Source organism: Oncorhynchus mykiss, chromosome 10 (genome assembly GCF_013265735.2).
Source record: "Oncorhynchus mykiss isolate Arlee chromosome 10, USDA_OmykA_1.1, whole genome shotgun sequence".
Taxonomy (NCBI): Eukaryota; Metazoa; Chordata; class Actinopteri; order Salmoniformes; family Salmonidae; genus Oncorhynchus; species Oncorhynchus mykiss.
This window is the reverse complement of record NC_048574.1, coordinates 47,067,723-47,083,661: the sequence shown is the minus strand read 5'-3', so window position 1 is coordinate 47,083,661 and position 15,939 is coordinate 47,067,723. Positions and strand designations below refer to the sequence as shown.

The window sequence follows — 15,939 nt, the reverse complement described above, 5'->3', positions numbered from 1 at the left end:
ATGACTTGTGTGGTCCCTGAGGTCCCTGTTTGTATCATTGCACTGATCCAGTTGTGTCTCTGTGGTGGACAGGTAAAATCAAGTACTCGGAGCAGGTGTATGACTCATGCATGGACGCTTTTGACTGCCTTCCCCTGGCTGCCCTCATGAACCAGCAGTTTCTGTGTGTCCATGGAGGACTCTCACCAGAAATACACAACTTAGATGACATAAAGAAGGTATTGAACTACCACCATGGCACTGACAAGCCATGCATAGGAAAATCAAATCAACTGTGTTTCACGTCTTCGCATACTTCAGTACAGCACTCGTGCATTTTGTGTGTGAGTGCATGCGTGAGTACCCGTGTACGTGCGAGAGAGTGTTGTTTTTGTGTTTTGAATATTTGCGTATTTGCTCGTGTTTGAATTCAGTACGTTTCTCTCTGCTGTAGATAGACCGGTTCAAGGAGCCTCCAGCGTTTGGGCCCATGTGTGACCTACTGTGGTCTGACCCTCTGGAGGACTTTGGCAACGAGAAAACCCAGGAGTACTTCAGCCACAACACAGTCCGAGGCTGCTCCTACTTCTACAGGTCAGCTCTCTCTCGCTCCACCTCAACACTTACTTTCTTTCATAACTAGTCCGCGTGTTTTTGAGTCGTCAATTATCCCACTCTGGATCTGTCGACCAAACAATTACCTCCAAACCAAACGGCACGAATCCAAATCTCTATTTGTACACACACAGGGAAATGCAGCGCGCACACAGCCCCGATGTGCATCTGTGTTGCCGTGGTTCTGTATCCTGTCAGCCATAGTGTGTGCCGTTTATATGTCATGTCGGTGTGAGATACAGCCGCTGCACTGACCTACATTCTGGGGGCCGAGGGTATTTGGGCAGAAAGCCTTGGATGTATATGGGGCTGCATTCGGTAGGCTCTAGGTAGGTGCCCAGAGCCTGGCCGTTATTCGTGTATTTTCTTTCCTGCCCAAATCTTTGAACACTTTAATATTTCACACGCCAATGACAACTTAGATGGGGCGTGGCTGTAGGGAGGGGTAGAGGGGATGGTGGTGGTAGGATAGGGTGGATGGAGATTTTGGTGCAATACATGGCTGTGGTAGGTGAACACATCCTCATAAGAGGCTTTTTTTTTTACACACATAAACAAGTGCACACCTCAGGCCATTGGTCTGTCAGTTTGAGAGGGGGCATATGGGATCCCTGATGATTAGTAGGTGTTATTGGTGGATCTCAGCTGGCTTATGTCCATGTTGTAAAGGCTTTGTGTCCTTTTGTGGACTGTATCATTCTGAATGACCACAGCAATACATGGAAGGGAACTATCAGACAGCCACATAACACTGTATGTTGTCCCACCCGGCATCCTTGTTGTTAGGTGGTGGACTGTGCTTTTTTTTTATGTGATGAGGTGAAAGACCTACGGTCTGGTTTGTCGCTGAGGAGTTACAATAGTGTCTTCAGGGGAACAGTTCAGCAGTGCTTCTCATCCGTCACTCTGTAGCCCGACGGCTTCAGCACCTGATGGTTTCAGCACTACAGTGGTCCAGAGAAACGCCTCAGGAGCCAAATCTGACACAGACACGAGAGACCGCCTTCTCTGACCAACTGAGCCATGGATTTTAAAAAACTGCAGCACATTTGGGTACAAATGCACAATCAATATGCAGGCTTGAGTCATCAGTATGTGCATAAAAAAATTGTTCATAACCATGGTGAAAGTAATCTACTGTTATTTTCAGATTTTTAAAAATCATTTACCACAGCAATTTGCAGGTTCTATTCATGCTGATTGTAGTCTCTTTTCATGTTCATGATCTCAATGTATATAGTGAAAGTAGCATAGGGAAGCACTGTCATAATTAGTCCGAGAGCTAGCTAGCAACCAGGGGCAGGTTAAGAAATCATAGGCCCCGGGGCTTTGTTTTTTATAACCTTTCCACCCTAACCGGCCCACCATCATGTTCTGTAAACAAATCCTTGCGCCGAGATGCAATTGGATGCGTGGTAAATTTACTGTTGAAGGGAAGGGGAAAAAAAAAATACGTTATAATAAAACCATTATTTATTTAACTAGGCAAGTCAGTTAAGAAGAAATTCTTATTTTCAATGAAGGCCTACTAATAGTGGGTTAACTGCCTGTTCAGGGGCAGAACGACATATTCTTCACCTTGTCAGCTCAGGAATTCGATCTTGCTACCTTTCAGTTACTGGCCCAACGCTGGCCCAATACCCAACCCACTAGGCTACCTGCCATGACACAGATAGGTTACAGTTGAGCAGAGGAATATTTAGGATTCCCCCCCCCCTCCAAAAAAATCTGCCTTTTATAAACGCATTTCATGCAGTTCTAAGTAATGTACATGACAGAAGACACTAGCGGAATCTTTTCTAATACCACACAAATGACCGAAATGACTGGCTACACTGACACTGACAGACTGACAATCTGGTCTTGAATTTAACAAACAATAGCCCAGGCCAATGAAGCAACACACAGAATGTACAATATTAGGAGGCAATATATACTGTATATACAGTATATATTGGCTACTAAATCAAAATTCCAGCTGTACATTGACTCCCAAGTGGCGTAGCGGTCTAAGGCACTGCATCTCAGTGCAAGAGGCCTCACTACAGACCCTGGTTCGAATCTAGGCTGAATCATTGGGATTCCCATAGGGCGGCGCACAATTGGCCCAGCGTCGTCCGGGTTTGGCCATCGTTGTAAATAATATGTTCTTAACGGACTTGCCTGGTTCAATAAATAAAATGTTTTAAAAAAACTCACGATGAAGATAGGCTATTGCCACAACGAGCCTATCTCAAGATGTGCTACTTTGAACAACAGCGTTGCTGTTAGCTACAACAAAAAGTTATATTGGTTTGACAGATTAGTCTTCTCTTTTCAGCAGTAGGCATTTGCTTTCCAAACTGTACGTTTTTCCTGATTCTGCATTTTGAAATCTGCAAAAGGTAAACCGTTTTTTTTCGCTTTGTCATTATGGGGTATTGTGTGTAGATTGACGAGGGAAAAATGCATTTGATACATTTGAGAATGAGGCTGTAACGTAACAAAATGTGGGAAAAGGCCAAGGGGTCTGAATACTTTCAGATGGCACTGTATATAATACATACTGTATATCGTTCCTTAATCAGCCCCTACGTTAATCTTGCCCTGCTAACGTCAACCACTGCTGTTTTCAGAATTGGCACCTTTGGTCCTTTCAATCCCTGTGAATATGCCTGCAGAAGAAACACGTCGGATGCTCCGTTTTTCTGTCTGCAACCGGAGGCAGGACGCGTTGGTGTGAGAGGGTGGGGGGAAAACAATGCCGTCTTGGGGACATTGATTGGAAGACATTTGACCTCACGCCGACACACACTATGATTTATTAACCGTATACACATCCTGGCTTCTTGACGTCTGTTAAGCTTATAGATTGGTCAAATTGGAGCTTTGGGAACTGGAATGGAATCGAGCTGAATCTGTATCAGCATCTCTGTCTGTCTGGATCAGCAGGATGGAGTGAGATACAGAGGGGGGGGATATATTAGATGCTGCTAGTGGGGTATCAACTCCACTTGCAGCTGCTGTTGTGAGGTTAAAGGAGAGGAATGTAGAGGAGATGAGAGGGGGCGTGAACAAGTACACAGGGATCTCCTACTCCAAACCAGGCGGTTGAAATGCACCGTGGGTGAGGCGGAGTCGAGCGTGGAATAAAAGAAGGGCCAGTATCAACTCAACACTGCCGTCTATCCCACAACCCCCCTGGGGCTCTGCAATGAGCTGTTGCTATGACAACTCACTCCTCCAGACCAAACTGGAGCGAGTGATAGGAAGAGGGAGAGCTACAAGGAAAGGAGTGATCTGTGAAGAGAGAGAGAGAGGCGGAGAACCAACGCTGTCAAGCAGGCCGTCTCGTCAACAGTATGCCTAAAGGATGGGGAAAATGTCCTAATCCTCACACTTCCTGTCGGGTAGAAGTGGCAGCCAGTTAGCCGTCAAATGAGAGCTGACATGATGGTTTGTTGTGTTCTTTAAGGCCCAGTGAGTGGCATTAAGTTGCTTTGGGCGACCTGTGAGCCATGTGTCGGGCTGGGATGGGCTGTTACGTCTTGCATCATGCTGAGCAGTAATCTGATAACAGCACACTGACGACTGCTGGTGCTCTGCTCTGTTTTGTTTTCGGACAATGTCAATGTTCTACTCTGTGGCTGGACCAGGGGTGTCATGCTCGGTCATGCTCCGTTTCGTGAATGTAATGTGATGTAATGAAAATAATGTTTGTATTCAGTTGAATGTAATGTGTATGCTCTGTTACACAATACCTCTGCTTTGGGCACGCTGTTCGATTCCATAGGTCAGGCTGTGTTGCCCTGTGATATGTGTCAAACAGTGTGAATGTGTATATGACATCCCTAAACCCTCTCTCCTTTCTGCCTTGCAGTTATCCAGCTGTATGTGATTTCCTACAGAACAATAACTTATTATCAGTCATCCGAGCACATGAAGCACAAGATGCTGGGTATGTACCGACACACACTTCTCTCTCTCTCTCTCTCTCTCTCTCTCTCTCTCTCTCTCTCTCTCTCTCTCTCCCCCCTCTCTCTCACACACACTTCTCTCCCTCTCTCTCTCACACACACACTTTTCAGTAGCTTTTACACAATTGATGATTCATCCAGATGATCAACCTGAAAACACCTCCCACTCTCTCTGTGGTGCCCTATAGCTACCGGATGTACCGGAAGAGCCAAACCACCGGCTTCCCCTCCCTAATCACCATCTTCTCAGCGCCAAACTACCTTGATGTTTACAACAACAAAGGTCAGTCTATCTGCTCCATGTATTTGTGGTGCTACTTTATGAATCTATGTGAACCAGTAAATACTTGTAGTGAATGTATGCTGGAGCAAGTGTTTGCTGGTGGGTGGTGTTCAATGTGTGGCTTGTGGAGATGGATCGTGGGACATGGTGAGAGCGTAGGAGGGACTGTCGGTATGACTGACTATCTCCATGTGGCTTTATCTCTCCTGATGGAACTGTAACGGCATTTCTGGGGCTCAAGTGGGGCACCTAGTGGTTGATCATCTCATCTCTCTATGGGTCTCTGCCTGTCTCTGTTTCTTCCTGTTCCTCTGTTTCTGTCTCTCTGCCGCTGTCTCTGTGTCTCTCTGCCTCTGTCTCTCTGCCTCTGTTTCCCTCTTCCTCTGCCTCTCTCTGTCTGTCTCTCTGTGTCTCTCTGCCTCGGTTTCCCTCTCACTCTGTCTCTTCCTCTGCCTCTCTCTGTCTGTCTCTCTGTGTCTCTCTGCCTCGGTTTTCCTCTCACTCTGTCTCTTCCTCTGCCTCTCTCTGTCTGTCTCTCTGTGTCTCTCTGCCTCGGTTTCCCTCTCACTCTGTCTCTTCCTCTGCCTCTCTCTGTCTGTCTCTCTGTGTCTCTCTGCCTCAGTTTCCCTCTCACTCAGTCTCTTCCTCTGCCTCTGTCTATCTGTGTCTCTCTGCCTCGGTTTCCCTCTCACTCTGTCTCTCCCTCTGCCTCTCTCTGTCTGTCTCTCTGTGTCTCTCTGCCTCGGTTTCCCTCTGACTCTGTCTCTTCCTCTGCCTCTGTCTATCTGTGTCTCTCTGCCTCTGTTTCCCTCTCACTCTGTCTCTTCCTCTGCCTCTGTCTCTCTGTGTCTCTTTGCATCTGTTTCCCTCTCACTCTGCCTCTGTATGTCTCTGTCTCTTTGTGTCTGTCTCTGTCTGTCCCTGCGTTTCTGTGTCCGTCTCTCACACGCAAACACATATCAAGATGTGCACCCCCACAAGACTAACAATGTTTCTCCACGGCATTTCTGGGACTCAAGAGGGGCACCTAGTGGTTGATCTGATCTCTCTCTATGGGTCTCTGCCTGTCTCTGTTTCTTCCTGTGCCTCTGCTTCTCTCTCACTCTGTCTGCCCTTGTCTCACTACCTCTCCCGCTGCCTCTGTGTCCCTGCCTCTGTCTGTCTCTGTGTTTCTGTGTCTCCCTGCCTCTGTTTCCCTCTCACTCTTCTCTTCCTCTGCCTCTGCCTCTGCCTGTCTCTGTATGTCTCTGCCTCTGTCTGTTTCTGTGCCTCTCTGCCCCTGTTTCCCTCTCACTCTCTCTTCCTCTGCCTCTGATTCTCTCTGCCTCTGTCTGCCTCTGTCTGTCCCTGAGTTTCTGTGTCCGTCTCTCTCTCACTCACACGCAAACACATATCAGGATGTGCAACCCCACAAGACTAAGAATGTTGCTCCAGCCTAGTATCTCCTTGCCACTATGAATATATCCCTGGTAGAAGAAGTACATCCGATGCTTTGTGTTCTGTCTGCAACGGAAGGCATGAAACGCTGGTGTGAGAGGGGTGGAGGGGGGGGGGCTCAACATGGAGAATGTGACATTGAACCGTGAGCCTGGAAGACATACAGAGCTTTAGCAATGTATCACTCAACACACCGATGGTCATTTTTACTGTGTCGTTTCTGCACATCTATGTTTTGTCTAGCAATGTGTGTATCCATGCTGAAATGTTTTATGTTACCGGGACCCTCTCAAGTTGTTCCCCCTCCACAGCTGCAGTCCTGAAGTATGAGAACAACGTGATGAACATCCGGCAGTTCAACTGCTCCCCTCATCCCTACTGGCTGCCCAACTTCATGGACGTGTTCACCTGGTCCCTGCCCTTTGTGGGGGAGAAAGGTGCCACTACCACCCTTTCCTTATTCATTAGTAGCGCATTTATCAGCGTAATGACTAATGAGTACAGTGGTGTTTTAATACTGGTTCATCACACTGAGCTAAGTTAGGGGTTCCCAAACCTTTTCTGCACACAACCCCAAATTGACACACTAAAAAAAAATGTGCAGGGGGGATCACTTTTGGAAAATGTATATTTATTTTCCTGACCCCAAGTTTGGTGTTACAAAATCATCTTATTTTGATAGTATAGACTATGTTTGTATAGACTAACATTCAGCGTGACATATGCAGGCTCTTAGACTGCTACGATATGCAATGACTGTGTCCTTCCTATACTTACCCTCTTACTACATTTTATCATAAACAAATATGTGCGGCAGCACCCTCATCTGAGAACCTTTGACCCTTGTCCAGTCACAGAGATGCTGGTGAATGTGTTGAGCATCTGCTCTGATGACGAGCTCATGAATGACGGAGACGACCAAGAGATCCTTGATGGTGAGTCACTCATATACTGTACTGTTAAGAGTCCAATGTAGCCATTTAAAAAAAAAAATCTCAATATCAAATAATTTCTGGGTATCAATTAAGTACCTTACTGGTCAAAAAGAAACAAAAATGGCTTCTTAGCAAAGAGCAATTTCTCAAGTAAGAATTTTGCTAGGACTGTCTGGGAGTGGTCTGAGTGGGGAGGGGAGAACTGAGAACTAGCTGTTATTGGCAGAGAGGTTTGGAACTCTTTCTTATTGGTCTATTAAGGAATTGAATTGAATTCAGGTGGTCTTTTCATACAGCTCTTACACTTAACGAGCATTGTCATAATTTTCACAGTTATATTATCCAACCTCAGAGTGTGGAAATATATACACTACTGTTCAAAAGTTTGGGGTCACTTAGAAATGTCCTTGTTTTTGAAAGAAAAGCTATTTTTGTGTCCATTAAAATATCGTGTTGATCAGAAATACAGTGTAGACATTGTTAATGTTGTAAATGACGATTGTAGCTGTAAACGGCTGATTTTTGTTTTTTAATAGAATATCTACATAGGCGTGCAGAGGCCCATTATCAACAACCATCACAGCTGAAAACTGTTGTTCTGATTAAAGAATCAATCAAACTGGCCTTCTTTAGACTAGTTGAGTATCTGGAGCATCAGCATTTGTAGGTTCGATTACAGGCTCAAAATGGCCAGAAACAAATACCTTTCTTCTGAAACTAGTCAGTCTATTCTTGTTCTGAGAAATTAATGCTATTAAATGTGAGATTTCGTACAACGCTGTGTACTACTCCCTTCACAGAACAGCTCAAACTGTCTCTAACCATAATAGAAAGAGGAGTGGGAGACCCCAGTGCACAACTGAGCAAGAGGACAAGTACATTAGAGTGTCTAGTTTGAGAAACAGACGCCTCACAAGTCCTCAACTGGCAGCTTCATTAAATAGTACCCGCAAAACACCAGTCTCAACGTCAACCGTGAAGAGGCGACTCCGGGATGCTGGCCTTCTAGGCAGAGTTGCAAAGAAAAAGCCTTGTCTCAGACTGGATAATCTCATCTCTCTATGGGTCTCTGCCTGTCTCTGTTTCTTCCTGTGCCTCTGTTTCTGTCTCTCTGCCGCTGTCTCTGTGTCTCTCTGCCTCTGTCTCTCTGCCTCTGTTTCCCTCTTCCTCTGCCTCTCTCTGTCTGTCTCTCTGTGTCTCTCTGCCTCGGTTTCCCTCTCACTCTGTCTCTTCCTCTGCCTCTCTCTGTCTGTCTCTCTGTGTCTCTCTGCCTCGGTTTCCCTCTCACTCTGTCTCTTCCTCTGCCTCTCTCTGTCTGTCTATCTGTGTCTCTCTGCCTCGGTTTCCCTCTCACTCTGTCTCTTCCTCTGCCTCTCTCTGTCTGTCTCTCTGTGTCTCTCTGCCTCGGTTTCCCTCTCACTCTGTCTCTTCCTCTGCCTCTGTCTATCTGTGTCTCTCTGCCTCGGTTTCCCTCTCACTCTGTCTCTTCCTCTGCCTCTCTCTGTCTGTCTCTCTGTGTCTCTCTGCCTCGGTTTCCCTCTCACTCTGTCTCTTCCTCTGCCTCTGTCTATCTGTGTCTCTCTGCCTCGGTTTCCCTCTCACTCTGTCTCTTCCTCTGCCTCTCTCTGTCTGTCTCTCTGTGTCTCTCTGCCTCGGTTTCCCTCTCACTCTGTCTCTTCCTCTGCCTCTGTCTATCTGTGTCTCTCTGCCTCGGTTTCCCTCTCACTCTGTCTCTTCCTCTGCCTCTCTCTGTCTGTCTCTCTGTGTCTCTCTGCCTCGGTTTCCCTCTCACTCTGTCTCTTCCTCTGCCTCTGTCTATCTGTGTCTCTCTGCCTCTGTTTCCCTCTCACTCTGTCTCTTCCTCGGCCTCTGTCTCTCTGTGTCTCTTTGCATCTGTTTCCCTCTCACTCTGCCTCTGTATGTCTCTGTCTCTTTGTGTCTGTCTCTGTCTGTCCCTGCGTTTCTGTGTCCGTCTCTCACACGCAAACACATATCAAGATGTGCACCCCCACAAGACTAACAATGTTTCTCTCACAAGTCCTCAACTGGCAGCTTCATTAAATAGTACCCGCAAAACACCAGTCTCAACGTCAACCGTGAAGAGGCGACTCCGGGATGCTGGCCTTCTAGGCAGAGTTGCAAAGAAAAAGCCTTGTCTCAGACTGGATAATAAAAAGAAAAGATTAAGACGGGCAAAAGAACACAGACATTGGACATTCTGCCTAGAAGGCCAGCATCCCTGGGTCGCCTCTTCACTGTTGACGTTGAGACTGGTGTTTTGCGGGTACTATTTAATGAAGCTGCCAGTTGAGGACTTGTGAGGCGTCTGTTTCTCAAACTAGACACTCTAATGTACTTGTCCTCTTGCTCCGTTGTGCACCGGGGCCTCCCAATCTTCTTTCTATTCTGGTTAGAGACAGTTTGCGCTGTTCTGTGAAGGGAGTAGTACACAGCGTTGTACGAGATCTTCAGTTTCTTGGCAATTTCTCACATGGAATAGCCTTCATTTCTCAGAACAACAATAGACTGACGAGTTCAGAAGAAAGGTCTTTGTTTCTAGCTATTTTGAGCCTGTAATCGAACCCACAAATGCTGATGCTCCAGATACGCAACTAGTCTAAAGGCCAGTTTTATTGCTTCTTTAATCAACACAACAGTTGTCAGCTGTGCTAACATAATTGCAAAAGGGTTTTCTAATGATCAATTAACCTTTTAAAATGATAAACTTGGATTAGCTGACACAACATGCCGTTGAAACACAGGAGTGATGGTTTCTGATAATGGGCCTCTGCACGCTTATGTATTCCATTTAAAATCAGCCATTTCCAGCTACAATAGCCATTTCCAACATTAAACATTAACAATGTCTACACTGTATTTCTGATCAATTTGATGTTATTTTAACGGACCAAAAATAAGTGCTTTTCTTTCAAAAACAAGAACATTTTTAAGTGATTCCAAACCTTCGAACGATAGAGTATATAATACACAGGACAAATCAAGTTTTTGACTGCACTAGGCCTTTAAGAATCCATTCGTGCTGTAGTGTATCACATTCCCCTCCCTGGCATAGATCCTGCTAAACAATTTAAAAACAATGTATGTGTACAGTCTATTAAATGTCCTCTGGGTATTTGTTTGTTATGAGGGGCTCTTTGAATGACCTGTAAAGAATATCAATGGATCACTTCAATGTGGACCATAGACTCACTCCTGAGATCTGAAAATGAGTGTTCTCTCTTTCTAGCCAACGCAGCTGCAGCTCGGAAGGAGGTCATCAGGAACAAGATCCGCGCCATCGGGAAAATGGCCACGATGTTCAAAGTGCTTCGGTGAGAATGTTCTTCACCTCACTTCACATGAGCTGTTACACATCTCTAATGTGGAATATAGAGTTATTATGATTGAGTGTATATATATATATACAGTAGAAGCCGACATGAGTGATCTTTGTGGATGCCCTCTGACCTGTGTGTGTCCTGCAGGGAGGAGAGTGAGAACGTGTTGACGCTGAAGGGCCTGACGCCTACTGGCATGCTGCCCAGTGGGGTGCTCTCTGGGGGAAAACAGACCCTGCAGAGTGGTGAGGACCAGGCCCAAGCCAGGCCATGTTTTTTTCTATCCTCCCTCCCGCCTGCCCTCTCCTCGTCTCCCACCCTGTCTATCCGTTCCTCTTTCTATCACTGTGACTCTTACTCTCTTTCTGTCACAGTCTCCGTCGCTCTCCATCTCTCCCTGGGTCTTTGTCTTCGTATCCGTCCTCTGGTCCCTTTGTTTCTGACCCAGGTTTGCGCAGCCACTCTGGAGGACTGCAGATTCTGCCCGCTTTAGCTATAGCTCGACACTAGAGAGAGAGAGAGACAGTCATCTCACCTGCATTCACTCCCTTCGAGTTGCTATTTGAAAAGCTGGGTGAGGTGTCTGTGGGCCTCCAGAGTCACTCTAGCCCAGCCCTGGGGTGTTCCCCAGTCCTTTGGTCACTCAGTCTGTTGTGTTCTACAGAGACTGGAGTGGGCTGCTGATCCAGCCTGCCTGGCTGTGTTGCTGGGTTACATGTGTGTCTCGCTGGTCTCTGGCCAGCTGCCTACCTACCGCCGGGGGGCTGCATTCTGCATGGCTTTGTCAGAAGTAACTCGCTCCCCTCCTTTCCCCCTCCCCCCAGCCACCACCGAGGCCATCGAAGCCATCGACACAGACACTGAGGACGGAGAAGGTAAAGCTGCGTCCCCCACCCCACCCCTTTCAGCAGGACATGCATTGGGTCGACTACCCATCGGTGACAATAGCAGTTCATATTCAGCCTGCATCGAACATCTCAGGGGGACAGTTGGTTTAGAGTGGGTAGCACGGAACTTTGCAGTACCTTGATTACAAGATATCTCAACTATATCAGTTATGATATAAGGGCCAGGATATATAACAATAATTACATAGTGTGCTTAATGAAAAACAAAGCTTTTTCACAAGTTTGATACCTTACGTAAAAATACAAATGCACATATATTAACAAATATACCGGTACATATAAACGCATGGATTTGTATGGAAGTAATATAAGCCATGCAAAGTGAGGTGCTACCAAGAGATGCATGATGGTTTCGGGTGCCTTTTTATGCTCAGGCATGATTCCTTCTTTTTATTTTGGGGGATTTGGCTTATCTTCCGCCCCATCTGGTTGAAAGATGCATCGCATGCAGGGAGAACAGGACACAGGTGAGCCCTAAAGGTGAAATACAGTATGCATCATGATGTCAACTGAATGATATCATGAGCGTGATGCTATCTGTGTGAACCATAGAGTCTCTGGACACTTAGTACCCATTTGACAGCTGCAGTTAAACAACTGCCTGCATCATGGCAGAGTTGTGATAAACTATCAGGACTACGTATGTAGCAGTGGAGGCTGCTGAGGGGAGGATGGCTCATAATAATGTCTAGAATGGCGTCAATGGAGTGGTATCAACCACATGGAAACCAAAGTCTTTGGTGTGATTGATACCATTCCATTGACTCCATTCCAGACATTATTATGGGCCGTCCTCCCCTCACCAGCCTCCACTGGTATGTAGTATGACATGCTTATGCCATGTAGCTGGTACTGTAATGTCACGTTGGCTTCATGATGCATAATAATAACAACAGTAAAAGAAGGGTGCCCTTCAGGTAAAGGAGGGTGCTATAGTGATAAACAAGGGTCCCATTTTAGTAAAGGAGGGTGCTAGTGTAGAAAACAAGGGTCCCATTTTAGTAAAGGAGGCTGCCATTCTAATAAACTAATGTGCTATTCTAGTAAACGAGGATGCCATTTGAGTAAAGGAGGGTGCTGGGTGCTATTGTAGTAAACAAGGGTGTCATTCTAGTACAGGACACGAGGGTGGTATTATAGCCATGGTTGTTTCTCTGAGTGGCTGGGTGAGTCGAATGACTCATTATCCCAGATGTTTCTCTTAGAAGAGCCTGTGAACATCCCAAGGGTTCTGATATCACTCTGTCCACAATTAAATCTTATTCAAATCATCTTTGTCTTACTCAAAGCTGTGTTCATATGTTCTCTCTAGACGCGTGTCAAATGATCTTTGAAATCACAATGCTAGCTTGTACTGCTATGTGACATGAGAACGCTATGTTTAAGGGACTGAACTATTGTAATGTTCTATTATGTTGAGGCCCAGTGTGGTACTTCCCAATAATATTTGTATCATATGAGCGTACACAAAGAGGAATTTCAAAGGATTTAAAATCCAGGTTTATTATTTATGAATGCTGTCATGAGACCGTGATTCTGACCCCTTGTGTCCCCCTTCTCTCCTCCCACCTGTCCCTCCCCTCAGCCATCCGTGGGTTCTCTCCCCAGCATAAGATCGCCAGCTTCGCAGAAGCTAAGGGGCTAGACCGTATCAACGAGCGCATGCCACCCCGCAGAGTCGGGGTCAACCACGTGGGACAGTCCATGGGCAAGATGAACATGTCCGAGGCCAACGGCACGGAAGACAATGACAATGACAATGACAACAGCAACGTCCAGTGATGCTGAGGCCCGCCCCAGAGCTCATGCGACTGCTGCGCTGTGCGACAAGACATCGCCAAATCGTGATATCAGACCTCCGAATAAAGATACAACAAAACACAGACACAACACATCTGCATCTACCGCTGCTGCTCCTACATCCAATTAGAGAAACGAATCAAATGTTAAGTCTCTTGTACAAATGGGTAAGGTGGTATATTTTTTGACGCCAGGTCACCACATGGGGGGGAACTGAGCTCAGAGGGGGAGGTTTTCCCGCTCTTTGGTCTGTGGATTGGGAGGGGGTAGTGGGGTCAGAGATTAGGGAAGGGACATGGAGGAGGCGAGCGGGGCGGGATGGAACTAGTTGGGATGAGGTCAAGGGGGTGTGGTCCTGTGGGTGTGTCTGCTGGTCCCTTTCTCAGTCCAATCACAGACCGAGTAGGCAGGGTTTAGAGTCCCGAACTCTCTCCCATGTCCTCTACATCCTCAAAGGGTCTGATACGAGACCCATGCCACACACACATTTTACCATTTTTGATTAAGTTTCACTCGTGAACTCATCTCATACAGAAATAATCTCGCTACTCAACATGTTTTGCTACTAGTAGTAATAAAAACAAATCCAAAAAGAGAAAATGTTATTTGTAAGAAAGGGCATTTGAGAAGAAAAAATATGTACATTTTACTACTTGCAATGCAATCTTACCCGGAGAACTTTTATTTCTTGATTTATTTTGTGGTAAGACGCCATGAGCCTGCAGAGGGTAGGGGTGGAACGTGGGCTTGACTGTGGCCTCTCCACCAACCAAAGCCACAGTCTGTCATGTTTAGGGGCTGCAGTTCCAGCTACCTTCCACCTACCTTCTACCTGATTGTTTTTCACTTGCCTGTAACTAAAGAGAGAGAATGCACACGGTTTGTCAAATCTGCTGTCGCAGTAAAAAAAAAAAAAATCTTATATCTATATATATAATTAATTATAAAGATGGACAATAACAAAGACAATGATTTTTAACAGCATCTACGTTACGGAACGCATCAATGCATGCAATTAAGTTCCTTATTGATATGTACAATTTTTATTGTGATGTGTTTCAATAGAGTAGACTTGAATTATTTCCCTCTTCAAAGATATTTTGGTTTTTTTTACATATCATTTTTCATTCTTGCTTCCTTTGATTTGATTTTGTACATTTTGTCATCAATATTATTTTTAATTTTATTACGGTTTTGTATTTTTATATTGTTTCGCTCTACAGACACAGATGCTCTCTTTAAGGTGTGAAGCCTTGTGTTTTTTTTCTGTTCTGTTGGTGTACAGAAGTTATTCAATCCTTTGAATGAACTTATTACTCCGTGATAAGCAGCATTCAGGCTACCAAAGCATGCTCGCATGGTTTGTTCAAATGTAAACAAATTGGACATAATGAAAATCCTGTGTCTCACTTTCTTTTAAAAGGAAAAAATGTATATTCTCATTAGTTCTTGATGATATTCCTATGATTCTAACGATTTAAGCTTACAGTTTTTCCCCCACCCTTCCACTGTTTTCTGATCCTTGATTGGTCTAGACATGGTTTATTTCGAAGAAGGAATTTCATGGATTTTAACTTGTGACAATTTTTCTTGTAATTTTCTCTGGAACTAATTTTTGGCATTTGAATTCCTAAATGATACACATATGGTAAGCATGCCCTATGGGACAAATCACATTTTTTACTCTTGAATAAAATATGCATGAATCAGTAGTGTGGCTTCCAGTTTCTTATCGATAGATAGGAAATGTGTGCAACGTGATGTAAATAGGATGCCTTTTCACAATTTAAGCCACACCTAAACAGTATGCTCTGCGGGACGAAGTGTGTGTGTCTGCTGCGCATATGTAAAATGCGCAACTTCACTGTTTTCAAAGGGAGCTGCTTTTCACAGCCAACTTGGATCCCATACAGTGGGCGAATGTGCTTTTCTCTCCAGTTTCCATGTGGGCATTCGGTCTGCTTCCCGTCATTCTTCCACAGGAAACTCTGGGAACAGCATCACACAGGCCATGGCAACCACTCCCACCTCACACTGAACCCACTGTAGGGGGCAAGTCTATGGATCAAGATGGTAACATCCCGCTACCAGGACCTTAACCATACTCATTAAGACATACACGCAGACTCAGGCCACAAGTTGAGCCAGCTGCCTTACACAGACAGACATACTACTCAGAGTATCCATTCTCTCTCCTACACAGTGGCTCCTCTTGCCCCTGGGTGACCTCACACACTCATTCATTTTTTACACACACACACACACACACACACACACACACACACACACACACACACACACACACACACACACACACACACACACACAGTGGGAACGTGAGACGCTCCAGTCAGAGGAAACGTTGTAGATTTGGACATTGATCTGCTTCTATATCCCATGACTCTGCTGAGTGTGTTTCTCCTCATTCCAGCAGGTAGGTTCAAATCAAAAAGGCAGCGTAGCCAGATTACAGGTACTGCTGACATTTATTAAATTGTACAGAAACTTCCTGTTTTCATCACAACTCTCCTCACAGTACATGTCAAACGTTTGGACAACTACTCATTCAAGGGTTTTTCTTTATTTTTTACTATTTTCTACATTGTAGAACTATGAAATACCACATGTAGTAACCAAAATCATGTAATAACCAAAAGTGTTAGAAAATGTATTTTGATTTGTTTATGT

At 45.3% G+C, this 15,939-nt stretch overlaps 1 protein-coding gene across 4 annotated transcripts in view; it reads left to right on the top strand.

Moving 5' to 3' along the window:
• Window positions 1–14,963, top strand: part of LOC110534116 (serine/threonine-protein phosphatase 2B catalytic subunit alpha isoform) — a 52,938-nt gene extending 37,975 nt beyond the window's left edge. For 2 of the 4 annotated variants that reach the window (XM_021618794.2, XM_021618793.2), the window contains exons 5-14: window positions 73–218; window positions 434–573; window positions 4,454–4,531; window positions 4,739–4,833; window positions 6,582–6,707; window positions 7,122–7,205; window positions 10,453–10,537; window positions 10,691–10,788; window positions 11,368–11,418; window positions 13,037–14,963. In XM_021618794.2, the coding sequence (XP_021474469.2) occupies window positions 73–218; window positions 434–573; window positions 4,454–4,531; window positions 4,739–4,833; window positions 6,582–6,707; window positions 7,122–7,205; window positions 10,453–10,537; window positions 10,691–10,788; window positions 11,368–11,418; window positions 13,037–13,233 (1,100 nt within the window). In that variant the 3' untranslated portion in view covers window positions 13,234–14,963. The other 2 variants (XM_036990515.1, XM_036990516.1) reach the window with 2 other exon arrangements.
• Window positions 14,964–15,939: the final 976 nt, after the last annotated feature.